This window comes from Eretmochelys imbricata, chromosome 3, assembly GCF_965152235.1.
Source record: "Eretmochelys imbricata isolate rEreImb1 chromosome 3, rEreImb1.hap1, whole genome shotgun sequence".
NCBI lineage: Eukaryota > Metazoa > Chordata > Testudines > Cheloniidae > Eretmochelys > Eretmochelys imbricata.
In genome coordinates, this window is record NC_135574.1 from 134,411,269 (window position 1) to 134,431,233 (window position 19,965).

The 19,965-nt window shown below is 45.6% G+C and overlaps 1 protein-coding gene across 3 annotated transcripts in view; it reads right to left on the bottom strand.

Annotated features, from left to right (window-relative positions):
• Window positions 1–19,965, bottom strand: part of GNG4 (G protein subunit gamma 4) — a 39,021-nt gene that overhangs the window by 13,287 nt on the left and 5,769 nt on the right. The window contains exons 1-2 of one of the 3 annotated variants that reach the window (XM_077811842.1): window positions 16,145–16,260; window positions 3,875–3,983 (exon numbers count right to left, since the gene is read on the bottom strand). In XM_077811842.1, the coding sequence (XP_077667968.1) occupies window positions 3,875–3,973 (99 nt within the window). In that variant the 5' untranslated portion in view covers window positions 3,974–3,983; window positions 16,145–16,260. Of the gene's footprint in view, window positions 1–3,874; window positions 3,984–9,246; window positions 9,375–16,144; window positions 16,261–19,965 lie in introns of those variants that run through there. The other 2 variants (XM_077811841.1, XM_077811840.1) reach the window with 2 other exon arrangements.

Below are 19,965 nucleotides of genomic sequence, written 5' to 3' on the forward strand. Positions count from 1 at the left end.
TGTATTTGAACAACAGCTTGGCTGCTGTCCTCCTTCCATCTAGTCCTGCAGTAAATTCATTGTACTATTTGGGGGACAGAGTGGGTAAAAACTATGGGTGAGATTCTCACTCTGACACCATCCCCTGTATGTCAGGTAAGGGGGCGGAGCAACTTAAAACAGAAACTGAGGAAGACAGCTGTGAGGCAGCCATCTAAGAATCCCCTTGCAAGCACTGGCAAAGGAGGTGTGAAAGGTGCATCAAAGGTGGTCCTGCAGCTAGGATTCCAGACAGCATTGCAACCTATACGGCAGCCTCAGAAGGATGTAATAATTTAGCTCCACAGGGATGTCTAAATTATGGTGGGCCACTTAGCCCACAGAGAAGCCCAGAACTGGGAGAGCATAAAAAACCATGTTAGATCCCCTTCCCCTTGGGGTTTGAGTTCTGTGTTGTGCCTCTGATCTTTCTTGTATTAATCAATGAATATGTATTCATATGGAGATATTTGATATGCTTTATCAGTGCATTCAAGCTCTTCCTGTAGAGATGCATGGATTGGACAGACTCCACAAATGCGGTGGTTAAGATGATGGACCCAAATTTCCTCAACAATCACCCCACAGTAAGTGAAAAGCGCTTAAATTTGGAAATGGAAAGAGTCAGAGATCCTTGTGTGTATAATTTAGATTTTGTACAGCCCTCAGATATTATGACGTCCAATGTGGCAAGGGCAAGTTGTTTGAAAAAGGAAAGAACAAGAGGCAGATTGACATATGATAAACCTCCCACTCTATGTAGGTTAAAAATACTGTTTTAAAAGTCTCTTATCGACCTTTCATGTGTTCATGGAGGTTGGTCTTTATTACTAAAGAACACACATGATTATGGTGCTTCACAAACTCATTGAAATGTAGGTCTGAAAGGGACCTTGAGAAGTCATCAAGTCCAGCCCCGGGTGTCAGGAACTAGGCTGGCTCTCGACATGGTTGTGTGGCAACCAAATGAGCTTGGCTAGGCCCAACAAACCCTCATTTAAGTGACTGTGCTCCCTGACTGGACAGGGGGGCCAAGAGATCAGATCATCCTTTAAGCCTTTCGGCAACAGCAGCACATTGGCTGCTTAATGTGTTCCATACTCACTGCTGCACCAGACCCGCTTCCTGTACCAGCCTTTGCTCCAACTGATGCCTGCCCCTAACTATAGCCTTAGTCCCTTCCTTCTTCAGAACTCCTGGCTCCGACCAGTCCCTTGTCTACCGACCATGACTCCAGCTCTGCCCTTTGGTTCTGTTTTGACTCCCAGTTCTGATCATTATTTTGTCCCCTGATTTGCCCCAGCCAATAGGCCAGATTCCTGTTCTGACCACTAAGTCACACCACCTACACACCGGTCTGACACCCTGCACTGAGGCAGGATCAAGTAAACCTAGACCATTCTTGACTCGTGTTTGTCCAAGCTGTTCTTAAAACCTCCAGTGATGGGGATTCTACAACCTCTCTTGGAAGCCTATTCCAGAGCTTAACTACCCTTGCAGTTAGAAAGTTTTTCCTAATACCTAACCTAACATCTCCTTTGCTGCAGATTATGCCAATTACTTCTTGTCCTACCTATAGTGAACATGAAGAATAATTGATAACAATCTTCTTTATAACGCATATCAGTTAGTAAGAAACAACATCTTTAACATCTCTGTAAATATTTCTGGAATGGGAGCTAGAATTAAGCATTTGCTTTCGGTCTTTAAAGAAAATAGGGAAAATGTGTATATACAAATATTTTCCAAGTATCACCATTCCATGTGAAGGGTAAATAAATATTGCTGATTGTAGGAAAGCTACAAGCTAGCAATACTAAGATTATTCTAGATCATGCTACGCAATAACTAAACAGAAAAAGTAACCCTCATTTACCCAATGGATTATTTTTAAATATTCTATTCAAGTGCAGGTTGCATATTTAAGAAATTAAAGCCTATTAAAATTAACTTCTTGCAATGGAAACATTTATTGTACTCTTGCACATGAGAAATATGAGTAACGCATGAAATTTATGATGAAATTTGTAAAACGGTTGGTTGGAGGAAAATTTAATTAAACTGAAGTGGACTTGCTTAAAAACACTCCCTCTTCCCCCTCATCCTTTATTTACTGAAGGATATGATTTTCAGACATAGTGATTAGTGACTGTGTGTGCAACATGACATCTTAAAAGGAAGCTGATTTTCAGAGTGCTTGAAAAACCAGGCCCTTCTAAAGTGACTAGTGATTCTGCGTGTCCAACTTGTCACCTTTTAAAATCTTGGCCTAATGGAAGACATAGGGAGAAATGAAGAGTAATAATTCTACACTTTTCAGCTAAAAAAATTATGAAAATTTCTTTAACCAATATAATCTCTTCACCCCACATGCTTAACAAATACAGTTAAAGGTGTAATATTTTACCCACAAAAAGATGTCTTCAAATATCAGATGCAGACAAATCTGGAGAAGCCAAAATGAAATATTGCATCATTCAGCTTAATTCCCCAGGGCAATGACAACTCTGCTGAACAAAATAAAGGTGAAACTGATTGTGTATTTTGTGTTTCATCTATGTTCAGTGGTAATACAGAGTGACAGAACAGTGATTTAGAAGAGTGATGCAAATGCTAACGGCCAAAATGTTCTAAAGGGCAGCCTCCTTTACTATTGGTGCAATCTGCAACTGCAGAAACTGCTTTCACCTCAACCCAAATGCTGTTGGGCTTTGTCTTGCCATCAGGAAGAAAAGGGCTTGTGGCTCCTTTAAGGTTCCCCCACACTGATTACGAGGGAGTGCAAAGAAGACAGTTTCCTGAGCCAAGGGCAACTGAATGAGGCTGACTCAGGTGGGATGCCAACCATCTTGTGTATTGTAGGAGGGAAGGTATTTATAGACGGTTCTCTCCAGAAATAATCTCTCTCACCATGGACAAGGAGCACTCACCCTCCCCACCCATGGGATCAAAATAGGTCTGAGTTTTATGATCAGCTTTGGGCATTGCTCTAGTTGCCTTTTTCTTTTGGAGCTGAGAAGGAATTTTTCACTCACTGGCAGATTGGCTGGGGCAAGATGTTTTTTTTTGCCTTCCTTACAGCAGTTCAGGGCCCCAGTGGGGTATTTAATGAGGGTAGGTCAAGTTCTTGCATCTTAACAGCTATCCAGTGCAGGTCATCATTCCATAAGGGGTCCAGTTCCCTGATAAATTGGAGTTGGGAATCTGGGGGAAGGGAGTTGGCATTCCTAACGTCTGGTACAGCAATGAGACGACCTCCCCACCTCCTTTCACCCTCATAGAGGGGAGGGTGGTGGGGTCCCAGCAATGTGCAGTTTGCGTAGAGCTGATGACAGCCCTTCCAAATAAGTGGGAATGATTAAGGAAAGAATGACGATGTACACTATATGATTTATTGATGAATATTTCCCAGATGAGTTAATAAAATTGTGGCCTAATTAACCCACATCCCTTGAATCTTTCTTTCTTCCTGCCGGGTTAGGACAATGCATCTACATTTAACTGCAGGAGCAAATCTAAGTACCTGTGCCTCAAACCACCTGACTGTGGGTGCAAACCAGGTAGTTAGAGATGCAAGTACTTCTATTTTACCTGTTATTATTTGCTGATGTACACTGTGCCCACAAAAAAAAAAAAAAAAAAAGAAGTAGGCTGGGCATCAGTCCTTTGAGAAGTACCCTGCTTAAAGTCAGACAGAATCAATTATACATCATTGTTTTTTCATGTTATCATTCTTTGAACATTATTTCATATACCACATTGCAAAGTACTCCGATAAGGATTTTCTGAAGTACCAAAGGTGAAATTTTACGACACAAAAGTAAAGGGCAATTTCAGAACAATTGACTCAATTTACCTTTATCCTGTCCATGTATGCTTCCATTTTTAACTGCTCCACAGCTTTTCTTGCTTGAGATATATTGGTTGTGTTGTTATTAGACATGATTTCCTTCATTCTGTTTTCCCTAGAACAGTCAAAGTTAAAGCAATTGAAAAGTTGCTTTTCTAAACAAATTCTTACAGGCTTGGTTAAGAGTACACTTATCTAATGTAATATAGCGATCAGACTACAGATAACTCTCCCTAGACTGATAAAATAAAACTGAATGTAAAGTTACCATTGCTAGACTGCATATCTATAAATGTAAACCACAGAAGGTGAGGAAATAAACAGTTGTTCAACAATCCATCTATACTCAATTCCCCTGTACATTAGCTACCATCCTCCCCACATATTTGCACCCTCAACCACAACTCTGAGCATAACTAATACGCCAAATCACAAATGCAAGTTTCTACACAAAAACTACTTAATTTAGATTGCCAACACAGATCATCCATTCACATAATACAAATACATCTGAACCACCATTTGCAATTTTATTCCAGGCCTCGTTTACACACACTAATACAAAGCCACATACAGTTCTTTTGTACATATGATTTATGAAAACCACACCATCCTGATATCAGTCATCAAAACAGATTACTTTTTAAGCAATAAGAACAGTCAGTTAAGACTGCTCACAGGTTGTTCAGGAAACGTGCTAGAGATGAGTAGTGGAAGAGAAGCAATCAAGGTTGTAACTAAGGAGTTGAGCATAGATGGAGTGTTCAACTAGGTAAGTTCATGTAGGATCGGTCCATCAGTGGCTATTAGCCAGGATGGGCAGGGATGGTGTCCCTAGTCTCTGCTTGCCAGAAGCTGGGAATGGGTGACAGGGGGATGGATCACTTGATGATTATCTGTTCTGTTCTTTCCCTCTGTGGCACCTGGCAGTGGCCACGGTTGGAAGACAGGATACTGGGCTAGATGGACCTTTGGTCTGACCCAGTATGGCTGTTCTTATGTTCAAAGACTTAACTGCTTATTTCCTTGGTTTTTATGTTTTCCATGATTGGGATATGTACTTTACCAGCCTAAACACAAAACAAACCCCCATGAAGTGTAGGAATTACCCTGTTTTTAAAGACAAATAATTATATATTAACCTTGATACCTGTCTGCAAACTATGAAGGTAACAAAGATAAGATGGGTGAGATAGAATCTTTTATTGGACCAACTTCTGTTGGTGAGAGAGAGAATCTTAGAGCTTATACAGCGCTCTTCTTCAGGTCAGGGAAAGGTACTCAGTGTCACAGCGAAAGACAAGGTGAAATAGATTGTTCAGCATAAAGTGTTAACACGTTACAAGAAACCGTTCAAGGTGAAGTGGGTGGTTAACACCTCCACAGTCACAGGACAGAGGGTTAATAGGTTACAGATTGTTGTAATAAGCCATAAATCCACTGTTTTTGAGTCTGTGATTTTTAGTGTCTAGCAATGCTACGAATTTAAGCTTCCAGGCCTGTCTTTTGAAGGTGTTGTGCAGGTTTCCTCTGAGGATGATGACAGAGGTCACGCATGGCATGATCATTCAGTGAAGTGTTCACCAACAGGTGATATGGTGTTTTTGTCTTTTATCATTTTTCTGTCAGGGTGTAGTGGTTTTTTCGTTTCATCCACACAGTTGTTCTTGGGGCATTTAGTGTACGCACTACTGGGTTTACACTGGCTCTGGTGGCGCCAGGCTCAGGGGCCCACAAAGGGTTAATCCAGCCGGGCCACAGCCCAGCAATGTGAAGAGTCAGCAACTTCTGTGTGCCAGATGAAACACTAAGCAGCCTGGGGAGTGCAGTGCAGAGGTGCAAAAGGGACTGTCTGTTCCAGGGTGTGCTGGGAGTTGTAGTTTGCATGCCACTGTGTTCCACTGGGGCCCTGGGACCTGCGCTGCCAGCTACACTACTAGTCCCAGAATGCCCCATGCCATGCTACCAGCCACCCCAGCTGAAGTGGTCGGAGGGGACCAAAAAGAAATCCCTAACAAGGAAATGGTCTGGTGTAGGGAGAGGGTTCCCGGTGCTAATCCCGCTGTACTCCTCCCCTCCCCGAGTCTCCCCCACTCTCCTGGGGTGGCGGGGAGCTGGGGGCAGCCCCCCAGCGAATGTGATGCCTGGGGCCTCCTGGGCACTGTCTCGACCCTGCACTTCAGGGTGGGGGTTGGTTGTCTGTGGTCCCTGGGAGCAGGGTGGGCAGTGACAGCGGGGCTTGTCAGTGCTGGCTGGCACATCCCCTGCCAGTGGAAATGCCCAGAAATTGCCCCCCTGCACTCTGGGGAGGGGGCACAGCCCAGTGTTGAAGGAAAGAGGCAGTTGTGGGGCAAGTCGGGGTGCGATGGTGGAGCTGGCAGTGACTCCATGTGGGGGGGTGTAGGAGAAGCAGGATGTTAAGGTGTGGGTTGGCTCAGTGTTTGTGGGGGGGGGGGGTAGTAGAAGGGAGGGAGATGACAGCCCTGGGGTGAAAGTGTGTGAGGGGGTGGGCAGTAGCAGGGAGATTGAGGAGAGCCTTTGTTAGGGGGTTAGTTGTGTGGGATGGGGACAGTAGGAGGGATGGGGACGGGGGAGAGCCCAGGTGTGAAGATTGGGGTAGGAGCTTGAGCCTGGATTGTGGTAGCCTTTGTGCTAAAGTGTGTTTTCTCTCAGTGGCCCTTTCTCCCTGCAAAAGATGGGCACCAGCAATTTTCCTCCCCACACTCCTCCCCAAAGTTTTGTAAACATTATTGTACCAAAGTAGAAAATGCAACTTTCAAAAAATGTATTTACGAAACATAACTTTGGGTGGAGGAGGTGGTGGTGGGGATATGGAGGTGCGACACCACTGACTGCTACATCCAGGCTTAATATGGCTCATAAGTGTGCTCATTAAGCACTTGTGTTCAGGGCCCCAAGCAGGCCCTGAGTGTTTAAAGGAAAAAGACAAAACTAACAAACAACCCCCATCCCACACAAACCAAATTCAGTGGTATTCTGGGTACATTGATGTTAGCCCAGTTTGTTCTCTGCGGGCTGAGTGGAGGTCTCAGGGTGGTTTCAAATATCTTATTTTGTTTTTCGAATAAATGTTTTCATCCCCATCCCAGCAATACCACATTTACTATGGCATCAATGGTGCTGTCATGCCGGGCCCACACTTGGAAGGGGCCCATCACAACCACACGGGGGCCCACAAATATGTTTGGCACTGGGCCCACAAAAAGTTAATCCGGCCCTATGTGTACTGGATGAGTTACGCCACATATTGTGATGGGCATTCATAGGGCAAATAGGTCTTGAAAGTGGGGGGTTATTGATCACAGTAGCGGCAGAGGTACGTCTGCAGGTTTTGCGTCTGTTGTTCTGGCAGGGTCTAGTGCTGTTTTGAGTTGGTGGGTCCTGGTCTGTGGGGAGCTTGCTTCTCATGATGAGCTTGGTGAGGTTTAGGGGTTGTTAAAAGATCAGATAAGGGGGATTTGGGAAAGATTTTTTTTCAGAATGGGGTCTCCATTGAGTAGGGGTTATAGTTCTTTAATGATACCCCAGATGGATTCCACATCTTAACACTTAAGACTGTATTCACCAAATAAGGAAACTCCACCAGAGAAGTAGCTTGCATCATAGATCAGGCCACCCAAATACTCCAAGAGAACGTTATAGGCCTGGCTTGACATAAGGAACTTGCCTCATTTCTTAGTGAGCATAATTTAGGGTGACCAGATGTCCCAATTTTACAGGGACAGTCCCGATTTTTGGGTCTTTTTCTCACCTAGGCACCTATTACCCCCTACCTCTTGTCCCAATTTTTGACACTTGCTATCTGGTCAGCGTAGCATAACTGGGAAAGTGAATGAAAGGTTAAGTTGTAAATAAGGACTTGACAAACAGTATGCCGGGAGTCAGGATGTTTGTGCAAGCAAAGATAAGCAGCAACATCTTGATGGTAGTAACGATGGACAAGATTACATTCCAGGTTTAAGATCAGTTTCCAGGACACAGTACATGGACAGAACATGCTATACAGGGATTGGTTCTTGCCAAGTAACTAATCCAATAATGTGTGAATTAATGTACAGCAAATGCAATGTAATGTGTAAATGTATATAAAGGAAGACGTTATCTGTGTAACTTTGGATGAGCGGTACACATATCTAATCCCCTAACGCTTGAGTCTAATCAGTTCAGTGTAGCTTTGCTGTATGCCATTGCCAAATAAAGGAACCTGAGTGATGAAATCCAGAGTCAAATTGAGTTTTTGGATCCCAGAGAACTGGATCAAGTGTTTTCTCAGTATTGGACATGGTGCTCTGGCTAAGCCAAGTGGAAAAGGTCTCAGAGGAAATCCCAACAAACCTGCTTCAATATGAAAAAAACCCCAACCATCTCACCACATGCTCCTAGTTGTCACCTATAACCCCCCCACTGGTGGTGTGCTTTTTGGACCTGAAGTTGGTAGAGTGGAAGCAGGGCTATATCGGAGGTAAGCAAGGGAAAACAGGGGGTCGTGAGAAGGAGCTCTGCTCCAGCAAGGCAAGGAGAACTCGACTACCACATCCAACTCTGGCTCATCCTTAGTGCCCCACCCCCAAACAGGCTGTTGTGCACAGATTTACTCCATGCATTTTGAATACCCTTGTATCTCTCCCTGTCTCCTGGAAGAGCTGCTGCATGGTACACCTCGGGAGGAGATGCTGAGGGAGCCTAGGGTTGAACATGGTCAGGGGATTGGGGGAGCCCAGGGCTCTCCAGACGGCCTGTGACATTAGGGAGCCAAGTTTCTTTGTGCCAAAGAACTGGAAATTGAAAGGTTACCCTGAAACTGCTGCTTCTGCTCCCACATGTACTGATGTAGTAGGACCTTGGGGAGCGGAGCTGAGAGTCTTTGGTCTGAGGCTTCAACACAGACAGACATTGGTGTCAGGCATGTTGGAGAGCTGTGGCAGCAGCACAAGATAGCATACAGACACTAAGTTCAGATATCAGTGCTTAAAGGGATCCCCCCTACAGTGGTACTGCACAGTGAATGAGGGGACAAAAGATATGTTTTGTGCAATGCAACAGTTCACTACTATGTCATCTCTAGAAACCTGGGTTCAAGTCTTGACTGGAAATCACAAATGTAAGTGTGCTTGGGTAGTTTTATCCAAGTCCCCCAGTTTGCATACAATTCAGTAAAATTATACTCTGGGAGGAATTCTGTTTTACTGCATGTGCATAATAAATGAGCCACGCATTTTTAAGTTTTTGAGCAGAAATAAGCTTGTGCCGAAATGTTGCTTCAGTTCTGCCTTTTGCCCACCAGAAGGCGCTGTGGCGCAAGAACAGCAGCAGCTCCTAGCAAAAAAATAACTTCTGCAGTTATGCCTTTTGCTCACCAGAGGGTGCTGTGGCAACAGAACACAGGAACAGCTCCCTGCCAGCGAAGGAAGAGAAAGAGCCTGCCTTCTTCGCAGCACCTGTCAGGCCAGGTCAGGAGACAGGGGCTATGGGGAAAACAGACAACGTGGGGTGCTGGGGGGATGTCAGACAGGGGCTCATAAGGGCTAGTGTGGGAGGACAGATTGGGGCAGGGGCTGAATGGGAGTGGAAGCACAAGGCCACATGGTGATGGGGGAGGAGGCGCAAAGCCACATAGAGGTAAGGGGGTGGCTGAGTGAGGGCACAGACCACATAGGAACAGGGGGAGGCAGCACAGAGCCACATAGGGATGGGGGGGAGTGGGTGTCTGAGTGGGGGTGGAGAGACATGTGGACAGGGACTGCAAGGACACATGGGGTGGTGCAGGAACACACTGGGACGGGGCAGATGTGCCTGACTGAACAGAAGAGGTTAGGGGTCAGCCAGGGTCTGCATGGGGGAAGCTCTCTAACAATCCCTCCCCGCCCCCACAAAAAACCTATTCCATACTTTTCCCACCCATACCCAACAGCCCTCCAAGTTCACACCCAGGCTGCTTTCCAGAAATTGACTACCCCCTCCCTCAGCTCCTCCATTACCCCTAACTCGCCCAAGCCTTTGCACTGCTTCTGAGGGGTGAGGGAAATACAGTTCTGGATTGTAATTTAAGTGAATTATTACTCCGGGTTCTGTATTAATATTCCTAGTAAGGAATCTATTTGTCAAAAAAACATTTCCTGAATCTTTTTTGTTGTCTGTATTGTTACAGACATACTTGCTGACACGTACTGTGAAATAAATGACCAAAAATAATTGAAACTGGTGTGATTATATTGTGTTATTTTGACAAATAAAATATGCAGAATTTTAAAATACTGTGTGCAGAATTTTTAGGCACAGAATTTCCCCAGGAGTAAAATTAGTTTCTGCTTTAAGACCGAATCCAACATCCATTGAAATCAGTGGAAAGACTCCAATTATTAATTACTCAAGTATTAAGAGGCGATGAGCATTTCAGATGCATTAGTATTGACATCCAGTGAGATCTACCATAATGGTGACAATGTCCCAGTCAGAATATATATATTTGTATAAGGCCATAGATGTGCATGGCACTTTACAGGTATAAAGTGAAACAAGTTTCCTGCCCCATGGAGCTTAAAAATCAAATATACAAGTTAAATGATGAGTAAATACAATACAGGCATTTCTGGGTGGGACGTGGGTGATTGGGGGGGAGCCTAAGTTCCCTGTAAGGTGCGCGGCAGCACAGCAGCCTATTTAGCGCGGTGCAGGCGCTCAGGGAACCCACCCAGCTGACCTGTCGCAGCCAGGGAAGGAGCGCGCCATACGCGCTGACTTCCCCTCTAGTCAGAGGGTGCTCTACCCCCATCTGTCCCAAGCCGCGCCCCCACTCCACCTCTTCCCTACCTCCTCCCCCTAGCGTGCCCGGAGCTTCCTACATACCGTGAAACAGCTGTTCGCGGTGGACCAAAGGCACTGGGAGGGAGGGAGGGAGAGGAATTGCTCAGTGGGGGCCACTGGCAGGTGAGAGGTGCTGGAGCACCTACTACTTTTTCTCTCTGGGTGCTCCAGCCCTAGAGCACCCATGAAGTCAATGCCCCTCCCTCAGCCCCAACCCTGCTGCGGCTGGGGGGGTGGGCCCAAATTCAGCCGCGGACCTGCTGTGGCCGGGGGAGAGGAGCCTATTCTGTGGCCCCAGCCCTAGAGTTGCTTCAGTGGGGAGAGATTCCTCTCCCCACCCAGCCCAGGTGCTGCAGTGGGGAGAGAGAGTTGGGGAAGAGTCCTCCCTCCCCAACATAGCCCCAGAGCACCCTCCTGCCCCCCAAACCCTTCATGCCCACACCCCCTGCTGGAGCCCTCACACCACTGCACCCCAACCCTCTGCCCCAGTCCTGAGCCCCCTACCACACTCTGAACCCCTCAGCTCAACCCCCACCCAATGAATTTTGTTATGTGCACCAATATGAAGGTGATGTGACCTGAAGGTGTCTACTATGAAGGGAAAAGTGATGGTGGCGTGGAAGAGGTGAACCTCTTCATGACCCTTGGGCATATGCAGTGACAGCAGATCAAGGAGCTGTGCACTAGCTACGCGCCGACATTCTCAGCCACCCCAGGACTGACTGAACGGGCATACCACTCCATTGACACAGATAATGCTTACCCAATTAAAGTCCAACCATCCTCAAGCTAAAACTGCTATAGAACGGGAGATCCTGGATATGCTACAGATGGGTGTAATCCGCCCCTCTGGCGGTGCATGGGCATCTCCAGTGGTTCTAGTTCCCAAACCAGATGGGGAGATACAGCATTTAGCTTATGGTAGTCCATGCAAAAACGTAACTCGCCCAGACAACTATCCAATGCCATGCACAGATGAACTGCTGGAGAAACTGGGACGGACCCAGTTCATCTCTACCTTGGACTTAACCAAGGGGTACTGGCAGGTACCGCTAGATGAATCCGCCAAGGAAAGGTCAGCCTTCATTACACATGTCGGGCTGTATGAATTTAACGTACTCCCTTTCGGGCTGCGGAATGTACCCGCCACCTTCCAAACACCTGTAGATGGTCTCCTAGCGGGATTGGGAGAATATGCGGTCGGCTACCTTGACAATGTGGCCATATTTTCGGATTCCTGGGCAGAATACCTGGAACATCTACAAAAAGCCTTCGCGCGCATAAGGGAGGCAGGACTAACCGTTAAGGCTAAGAAGTGTCAAACAGAGTGACTTACCTTGGACACCAGGTGGGTCAAGGAACTATCCACCCCCTACAGGCCAAAGTGGATGCTATCCAAAAGTGGCCTGTCCCAAAGTCAAAGAAACAGGTCCAATCTTTCTTAGGCTTGGCCGGATATTACAGGCGATTTGTACTGCAATACAGCCAAATCGACGTCCCACTGATAGACCTAACCAAAAAAGAAACAGCCAAATGCCATTCAGTGGACCGAAGAGTGTCAGAAGGCCTTTAACCAGCTTAAAGCGACACTCATGTCTGACTCTGTACTAAGGGCCCCAGACTTTGACAAACCATTCCTAGTAACCACAGATGCGTCCGAGCGTGGTGTGGGAGCAGTTTTAATGAAGGAAGGACCAGATCAAGAATTCCATCCTGTAGCGTTTCTCAGCAAGAAGCTGTCTGAGAGGGAAAGCAACTGGTCAGTCAGTGAAAAAGAATGTTATGTCATTGTCTACGCTCTGGAAAAGCTACGCCCATACATTTGGGGACAGCGTTTCCACCTGCAAACCGACCATGCTGCGCTACAGTGGCTTCATACCACCACGGGAAATAACAAAAAACTTATTCGGTGGAGTTTAGCTCTCCAAGAGTTTGATTTCGACATACAACACATCTCACGAGCTTCTAACAAAGTGACTGATGCACTCTCCCGTGAAAGTTTCCCAGAATCAACTGGTTAAAATCATCCTTGAGATGTGGAAAATATTGTTAGCCTTTATAATCTTGGTAGTATATTTAGAGGTGCACGGTTTCAGAGTAGCAGCAGTGTTAGTCTGTATTCGCAAAAAGAAAAGGAGTACTAGTGGCACCTTAGAGACTAACCAATTTATTTGAGCATAAGCTTTCGTGAGCTACAGCTCACTTCATTGGGTGCATTCAGTGGAAAATACAGTGAGGAGCATGTGTCTTCTTAACTCTGTTTTCTCCTAGAGCTCCAGGAAGAAATCACAGCCAGTGTTTCACCCTATCTGTGATTTGGGGGGCGTGTCATAAATATAAAGGGCAGGGTAACCACCTTTCTGTATACAGAACTATAAAATCTCTCCTGGCCAGAGGCAAAACCCCTTCACCTGTAAAGGGTTAAGAAGCTAAGATAACCTCGCTGGCACCTGACCAAAATGAACAATGAGGAGACAAGATACTTTTAAAGCTGGATGGGGGGAGAAACAAAGGTTCTCTCTATCTGTGTGAGGCTTTTGCCAGGACCAGGTCAGGAATGCTCTTCAGAACTTCTGTTAAGTTAGTAAGTAATCTAGCTATAAATGCATTAGATTTTCTTTTGTTTAATGGCTGGTAAAATAGCTGTGCTGAATGGAATGTATATTCCCGTTTTTGTGTCTTTTTGTAACTTAAGGTTTTGCCTAGAGGGATTCTCTATGTTTTGAATCTGATTGCCCTGTAAGGTATTTACCATCCTGGTTTTACAGAGGTGATTCTTTTACTTTTTCTTTAACTAAAATTCTTCTTTTAAGAACCTGAGTGTTTTTTCATTGTTCTTAAGATCCAAGGGGTTGGGTCTGTGTTTACCTATGCAAGTTGATGAGGATTTTTATCAAGCCTTCCTCTGGAAAGGGGGTGTAGGGTTTGGGGGGATATTGTGAGGGGAAGACGTCTCCAAGTGGGCTCTTTCCCTGTTCTTTGTTTAACACACTTGATGGTGGCAGCATAGGGGTTCAAAGAAAAGGCAAAGTTTGTACCTTGAGGAAGTTTTTAACCTAAGTTGGTAAGAATAAGCTGAGGGAATCTTTCACGCAGGTCCCCACATCTGTACCCTAGAGTTCAGAGTGGGGAAGGAACCTTAACATGTAACTCTCGTTACAGTGTGTATGGTAACACCCATTGTTTCATGTTCTCTGAGTATATAAATCTCCCCACTGTATTTTCCACTGAATGCAGCTGATGAAGTGAGCTGTAGCTCACGAAAGCTTATGCTCAAATAAATTTGTTAGTCTCTAAGGTGCCACAAGTACTCTTTTTCTTTTTGCGGATACAGACTAACACGGCTGTTACTCTGAAACCTTTCAGATTCAAGTTGGCTTTTCTGCTTATATGGCAGCATGATCCAGTGGTTCAATGCTGGACTGGGAGTCTGGAGAACAGAGCTCTAAATCGCAGCTCTGTACTGGACCTGCTCCTTCCAAATCCCTTGACCTCTATGCCTCAGGTTCCCTATCTGTAAAAGTGGGGTGAGGATATATACCCTTGTTTGTAAAGGGTTATGAGATCTAGGAATATAAAGTGCTTACAAGTACAAAGAATGATATGCAATATAATATTACAGGGTCATAAGCAACTGTCTCCTGTCATTGTTTTGTCCACTGATAGCAGATAATCTTCATTTTGTTTTGATCCTCTGTTGGCTATGTGATAGAAGAGGCAGATCCATTTCTATATTTTTTTGCCATAGCACTTAAGTCCCGAGACAAAACTAGAAAGCTAATTTTATTTGAATTTAAAAAAAAAGTTATTAAACTCAGCTGAATTAAATGGCACGAGCAAACCAGCAAATTCTGGTTCCAACTGTTTTTTCAGAAATTCAGTCACCCAACCAGTACAGCAAGACACAAAGTTACAAGCATTACATCACACCATCAGAGCTCACTGGCTGATTATAGCTGGAAAGCACGGCACTATTTCTAGCTCTGATTTCGAAAGATATTTAGGCATCTAATGATTCTAATATAGTTGCCTAGGCACTCTTGAAAATCCACTAAGTGCCAAAATACTTTTAAAAATCTGTCCCTAAGCCTTACAGTGGTGTCACACACACACACACACACACACACACACACACACACACACCCTTCCCAGTACTCTGAAAAAGCAAGATTTTCTGGAAGCAAGAACTTGCACAGTAGAACAATAGAAACACAGGAATGTTCCTACTCAGTCTATTCCAATATGCTGTTTGGGACATTCAGTGGCTAGGGCCAGAGGTGTAACAGAAAGCTGTAAACCTGGATGGCCTTGTTATCTAATTATGTGTCCGATCTCTTTTTGAAATCCGCTAAAAATTAAATACGGTTCTCACAAGTAACTTCACAGTACGGTTTTCCTCAGTTCCATGTGCACAAAGCTCCCAGGCCAACTGCACCTCTGATCACTCTTGGTCTCTTCAAGTGGACCCCATTCGGGTCTCAAGCCTCTAGCTATCACCTGTCTCAGGGTGAATTCACACGATTCTTCCACACTCAGACTGGGCTTTGGACTGCATCCCCTGCCACTAACCATGATTATCTCAGCATAGCTGACAGGCTCAGACCCTGCAGTTCTGTTTCCTTGGGGAGCAATGACTGGTATCCAGTAACCAAAGAGCCTCCTTAAAGCAAAGTATTATTTTATTTAGAAAAAAAGGATGCTAGAGAATACAGACTTTGAAGATGGTTTATTGTTTTATTTACAGTCGTATAGACAGTGCTTTGAAGCTGAGGCTTGGGCTGAAGCTCAGGAACTGAAGCCTGTGGGGGAAGAGGGGCTGTTGTGGGCTTGAGAGAGAGAGAGAGTTCCAGCCCAAGCTGCAACTTTTACTCCTGGGGGAATTCGGTACCAAAAAATTAAAAATTCTACACACAATATTTTAAAATTCTGCAAATTGTGTGTGTCAAAATAACGCTCTATTTCAATTATCTTGGTAATTTATTTCAATATATCTGTCAGCAAGTATGTCTTTGACAATACAGAAACTAAAAAAAATTCCCCAGGAGTAGAGAGTTAAAGAAACACCTATGACAACCCAGTTCCTGCTTCTCTGCCCCCTCCCCCTCAGAGCCCAGCCAGGGGGCCACACACTCACACACACAGAGCCCAGCAGTGGGGCCCCCTGGGTCCACACACTCACACCCCCTACCCCACAGAGGCCAGCCATGGCCCACCCCCAGCGACCCACACACTCACACCCCTAACCCCCAGAACCCAGCCACGCCCCCCCAGATACTCACACTCTTTATCCCCCAGAGCCCAGGTACAGCCCCCCTGAGCCAGCCACTCACATCCTCCACCCCCAGGCCCAGACACTTACACCCCCTACCCCTCAGAGCCCAGCTGACCCTCGGGCCAGACACTCACAGACCCTACCCTCCTAGAGCCCAGGGATCCAGAAGAAGAAACAACCTGCTGCTGAGTCCCAGGTTTGCACAGAGGTTCCTGCGCACCGCTGCATCCTTCCTTCAGGGAATGCTGGGAACTGCAACTGCTAGGAACCCTTCAGTTCCCTCCCCCTGGCTTTGTCTTCTATTTGCGAGCTGGGCTCTGCCCCTAGTGGCAACCAACATCTCTGCAGCCCATTTCTGTGGAGAAAAAAGGAAATTCTGTGCACACAACATGAATTTCTGCAAAATCCTGCATTGCGCAGTGGCTCAGAATTCCCCCCGGAGTAAACGTCAAAGAGCTGTCTACATAGCTATTTTTAAAGAGCAAGCATGAGTCCCGCTAGCCCAAGTCTGTTGACCGGGGGTGGGAGGCTCACTCCAAAGTACCGTGTAGACAGACCCTTACTCTATTCATACCCATTATTACTTATCAGTATTCTTAGACTACACAGTAGCTCCTTTTCCATCATATCATGTTTATATTGTCTCCTGTGCCCTGATGTAAATAATCTAGGTCTCTATAGCTCTGTTAGTGTGGTTAGCTGGCATTTTTGATATGGCCTTTTTCAGTCAAAGGATGTTTTGTTGGTTAGCATATCACATCAAGCAGATGTTCCCCAATGCCTTCCTTTTGACATGCTGTAGCGGGCTCCTGGGAGCTCCATGATAACATTCTGCCATCCACCTGAAGGGGATTTGGGGATTATTTTTCTGCCTCATATAGAGTTTACTCCCTTTCTGGATGCTGCTAACTCATCCTTGCCAAAGATGACTAATCTCTGGTGTTTCTGAAGAGCAATTTTTTTTCTTTTGAGGGATCAAATTGTACAAAATGATGCTTCAAAGGCCAAATTCTGCCCTGATGTTAGCAGGAATTGTACAAATATTTGAGGGTAAAATTTGGGGCACCATGCACACCTTTTTTGGGGCACCATGCACATATACAGTGCTCTATAAATTCTTCTTATTCAGTAATTTTATACCATGCTGTCTCTATATTTTAACAAGCAAGGAAAATTTAGCTTGTCAGCTCTTCATTGCAAGGGCTTTGTCATTTTAAATATGCAGCACCACCGGTTTTCAGATAAGCTATATTTTAAAAAATGAAGATTTGAAGCCATTGTACAAATTTTCCTCGGCTTCAAATTATAATCTTAATTCAAGTGAGTGTGCTACAAAACTAGATCTGAGAAGCCATCTATTTTCTTATGTCCTCTTGCAGCAATTGAGATTGGTTGGGCTGGAATTATTAAAGATCATGTACGATAGTCTTAAGAGTTTGGGAGTTGTGGCTTTCCTTCAGAGGCCCATAACTTCAATGCTTGCCAGTCTATATCCGTGGTGTCCTTAGGGACAAAGCTCAATACATTTTTAGTTTTATGATTTGCAGCAGGCAGTGGATTTCTTTTCTCAAACCAGTTCTATAATTTATTGGGCCACGCAGAAGACTAGGACTAAGCCCAGTCTTGCTAACTTTTTTTTTCATACCAGTAGTCCTGTTGACTTCAATGGGACTGGCTGGTGGCCACATGAGTTAAGATTATTCACAGGGTAATGGTTTGCAACTCAGGCCCAACACTGCAAGGAGGGCCCTATTGCATTAGGAGAATGCAACTGCATTCGGAGAATGAACAGCCAAACCTAGAGTCTTAAAGATGTTTGATGAAGGATAAACATACTGAAGGATTCACAGAAACGAGAGTTAGGAGGTTTGCTTTTACAGACGTATTATATACAACAGAAGCTTGACAAAAATATGTAAATCCTTGGCTCATCACATCAGGGACTATAATATTTGCTATGTATGCTATCGCCAGAGTCTATACCATACATCCTTCCCTGCCCCCTGTGCACAGAGGTGGGAGGGCACCTCCCTGTAAGCTGGGTCTTACTCTGACTCCACTTACCTGAAATTGCTCTGTATATAGGATAAGAGAATTGTTCTACTGTCTCCCCTTCTCCAGGGTTACATGTGACAAAAAACCCCCAAAACTGAAATTGCCTAGGATTAAACTCCCCACCCAGCCACAGGTAACTGTCACCACTGTTAACTGCCCACAGCAGAGGTAAAGGACATGCATAGCAGGACCACACTGCTAGCATGGAGAGAGAGTATCATTTTCTTACCATATAGTAACTTCCAAAACCATCACTACAGGGAGGTTGCAGAATGCAAACAGGAATGTTTCTCAGACTTATGCTTGTACCATCATTGATCCTAAATGTGGCAAGATGATAGAAAAGAGAGGTTACTTACCTTGCATGATAACTGAACTTCTTAAGAGATGTTTTGTCCCTACGGATGCTCCACTTCAGCATGTGCATGCACTCTTGATAGGGGCTTTTGCCAGCAATGTCCAGGGGTCTGGGTCTGGGCCTGTGCCCTACTCAAGCTCCGTGCGAGTATATAGAGAATAGTGGGCCCACTGCCACTCCAGTTCCTTCTCAACCCTCAAGTCTAAGAATGACTTTGAAGCAGAGTGAAAGGAGGGTGGGTAATGGAGCATCCATAGGGACAAAACATCTCAAAGAACTCCAGTTACTGTATGAGATAAGGAACCTATTCTTTGAGAAACTGTTCCTATGGGAGCTCCACTTCAGGAGATTCCCGAGCAGAACCTCTATTATGGAAGAGCGTGCTGAAGAGGCAGATTCACAACAGGACATAGAACAGTGATACCAAAAGCCATGTCAGCTCTGGAAGCATGCGCAAGAGCACAGTGCTGTGAAAAAAGCATGCACCAATGATCAAGTAGCAGCTTTACAAATATTTGAGAGGGGTACGTACTTCAGTAAGGCTACAGAGGTAGAATGAGCACTGGTGGAATGAGCAATCACTCTAGGAGGGCTTTATAACAGGCTAATATGCATCCTGACATGTTTAACATATAATGACCATACTGGGTCAGACCAAAGGTCCATATAGTCCAGTATCCTGTCTTCCAACAGTGGCCAATGCCAGGTGCCCCAGAGGGAAAGAACTGAACTGGTAATCCATCAAGTGATCCATCCCGTCACCCATTCCCAGCTTCTATTTATTATTATAGTCTTTACAGATCCGGTGCCCTTTCATTCGTTCCATGATAGAGACGAAAAATCGAAGAGAGGCCCTGAAGGACTCAGTCCTGTTGAGGTAAAAAGCAAGTCTTGCATCTAGTGATTGGAGACTAGCCTCCCTCTAAGAGTGTAAAACACCAGTAATTGAACGTCTTAATTAATGTGAAACTCTAAAAAGATACCTTAGGTAGGAAACAAGGGTCCAGACATAATATCACCTTTCAGTGATGGATTAGCTAACAGGCCCATGGGGCCCATGCCCCCGGCCAATTAGGGGGCTCCGGAAAGATGGGCACACCATCCCCAGCAGACAGCTACCACAGGGTGGCAGAAGCATGGAGCCCTGGGAGAAGCACTGGATGGGCGGGGCAGGGGAAGCCACTGCACTCCAACCCCTGCTGCAGCCCTGGGACTGGAGGAGCTCTAGCTGCAGCCTCAGGAGTGTGGCACCGGGCTGTGGTGGGGGGACAGAGCTTCTCTGGTCTTGGAGCCATGTGGGAGGGGTGGGGGGAGAAAGGAGTAAATGGGTTGCGGGGTAGCAGTGTGGGCGGGGGAGGCAGAATGGGGCTGGACTGTGGGTGGAACGGGGCGAGGAGAAGGGGCAGAATGGTGCGGGGCCGCAGGCAGAAGGAGTGCAAAGCCCCCCCCCCCCCCAACTTGCTCTGGCCCAGAGCCCCACAAAACCTTAATCTACCTCTTCCACCTTTCCATGATAAAACACTATGTATGGTGAGTCACCCACAAGGGACCCTAGCTCTCCTACCCTCACAGCCAAGGTGATATCCG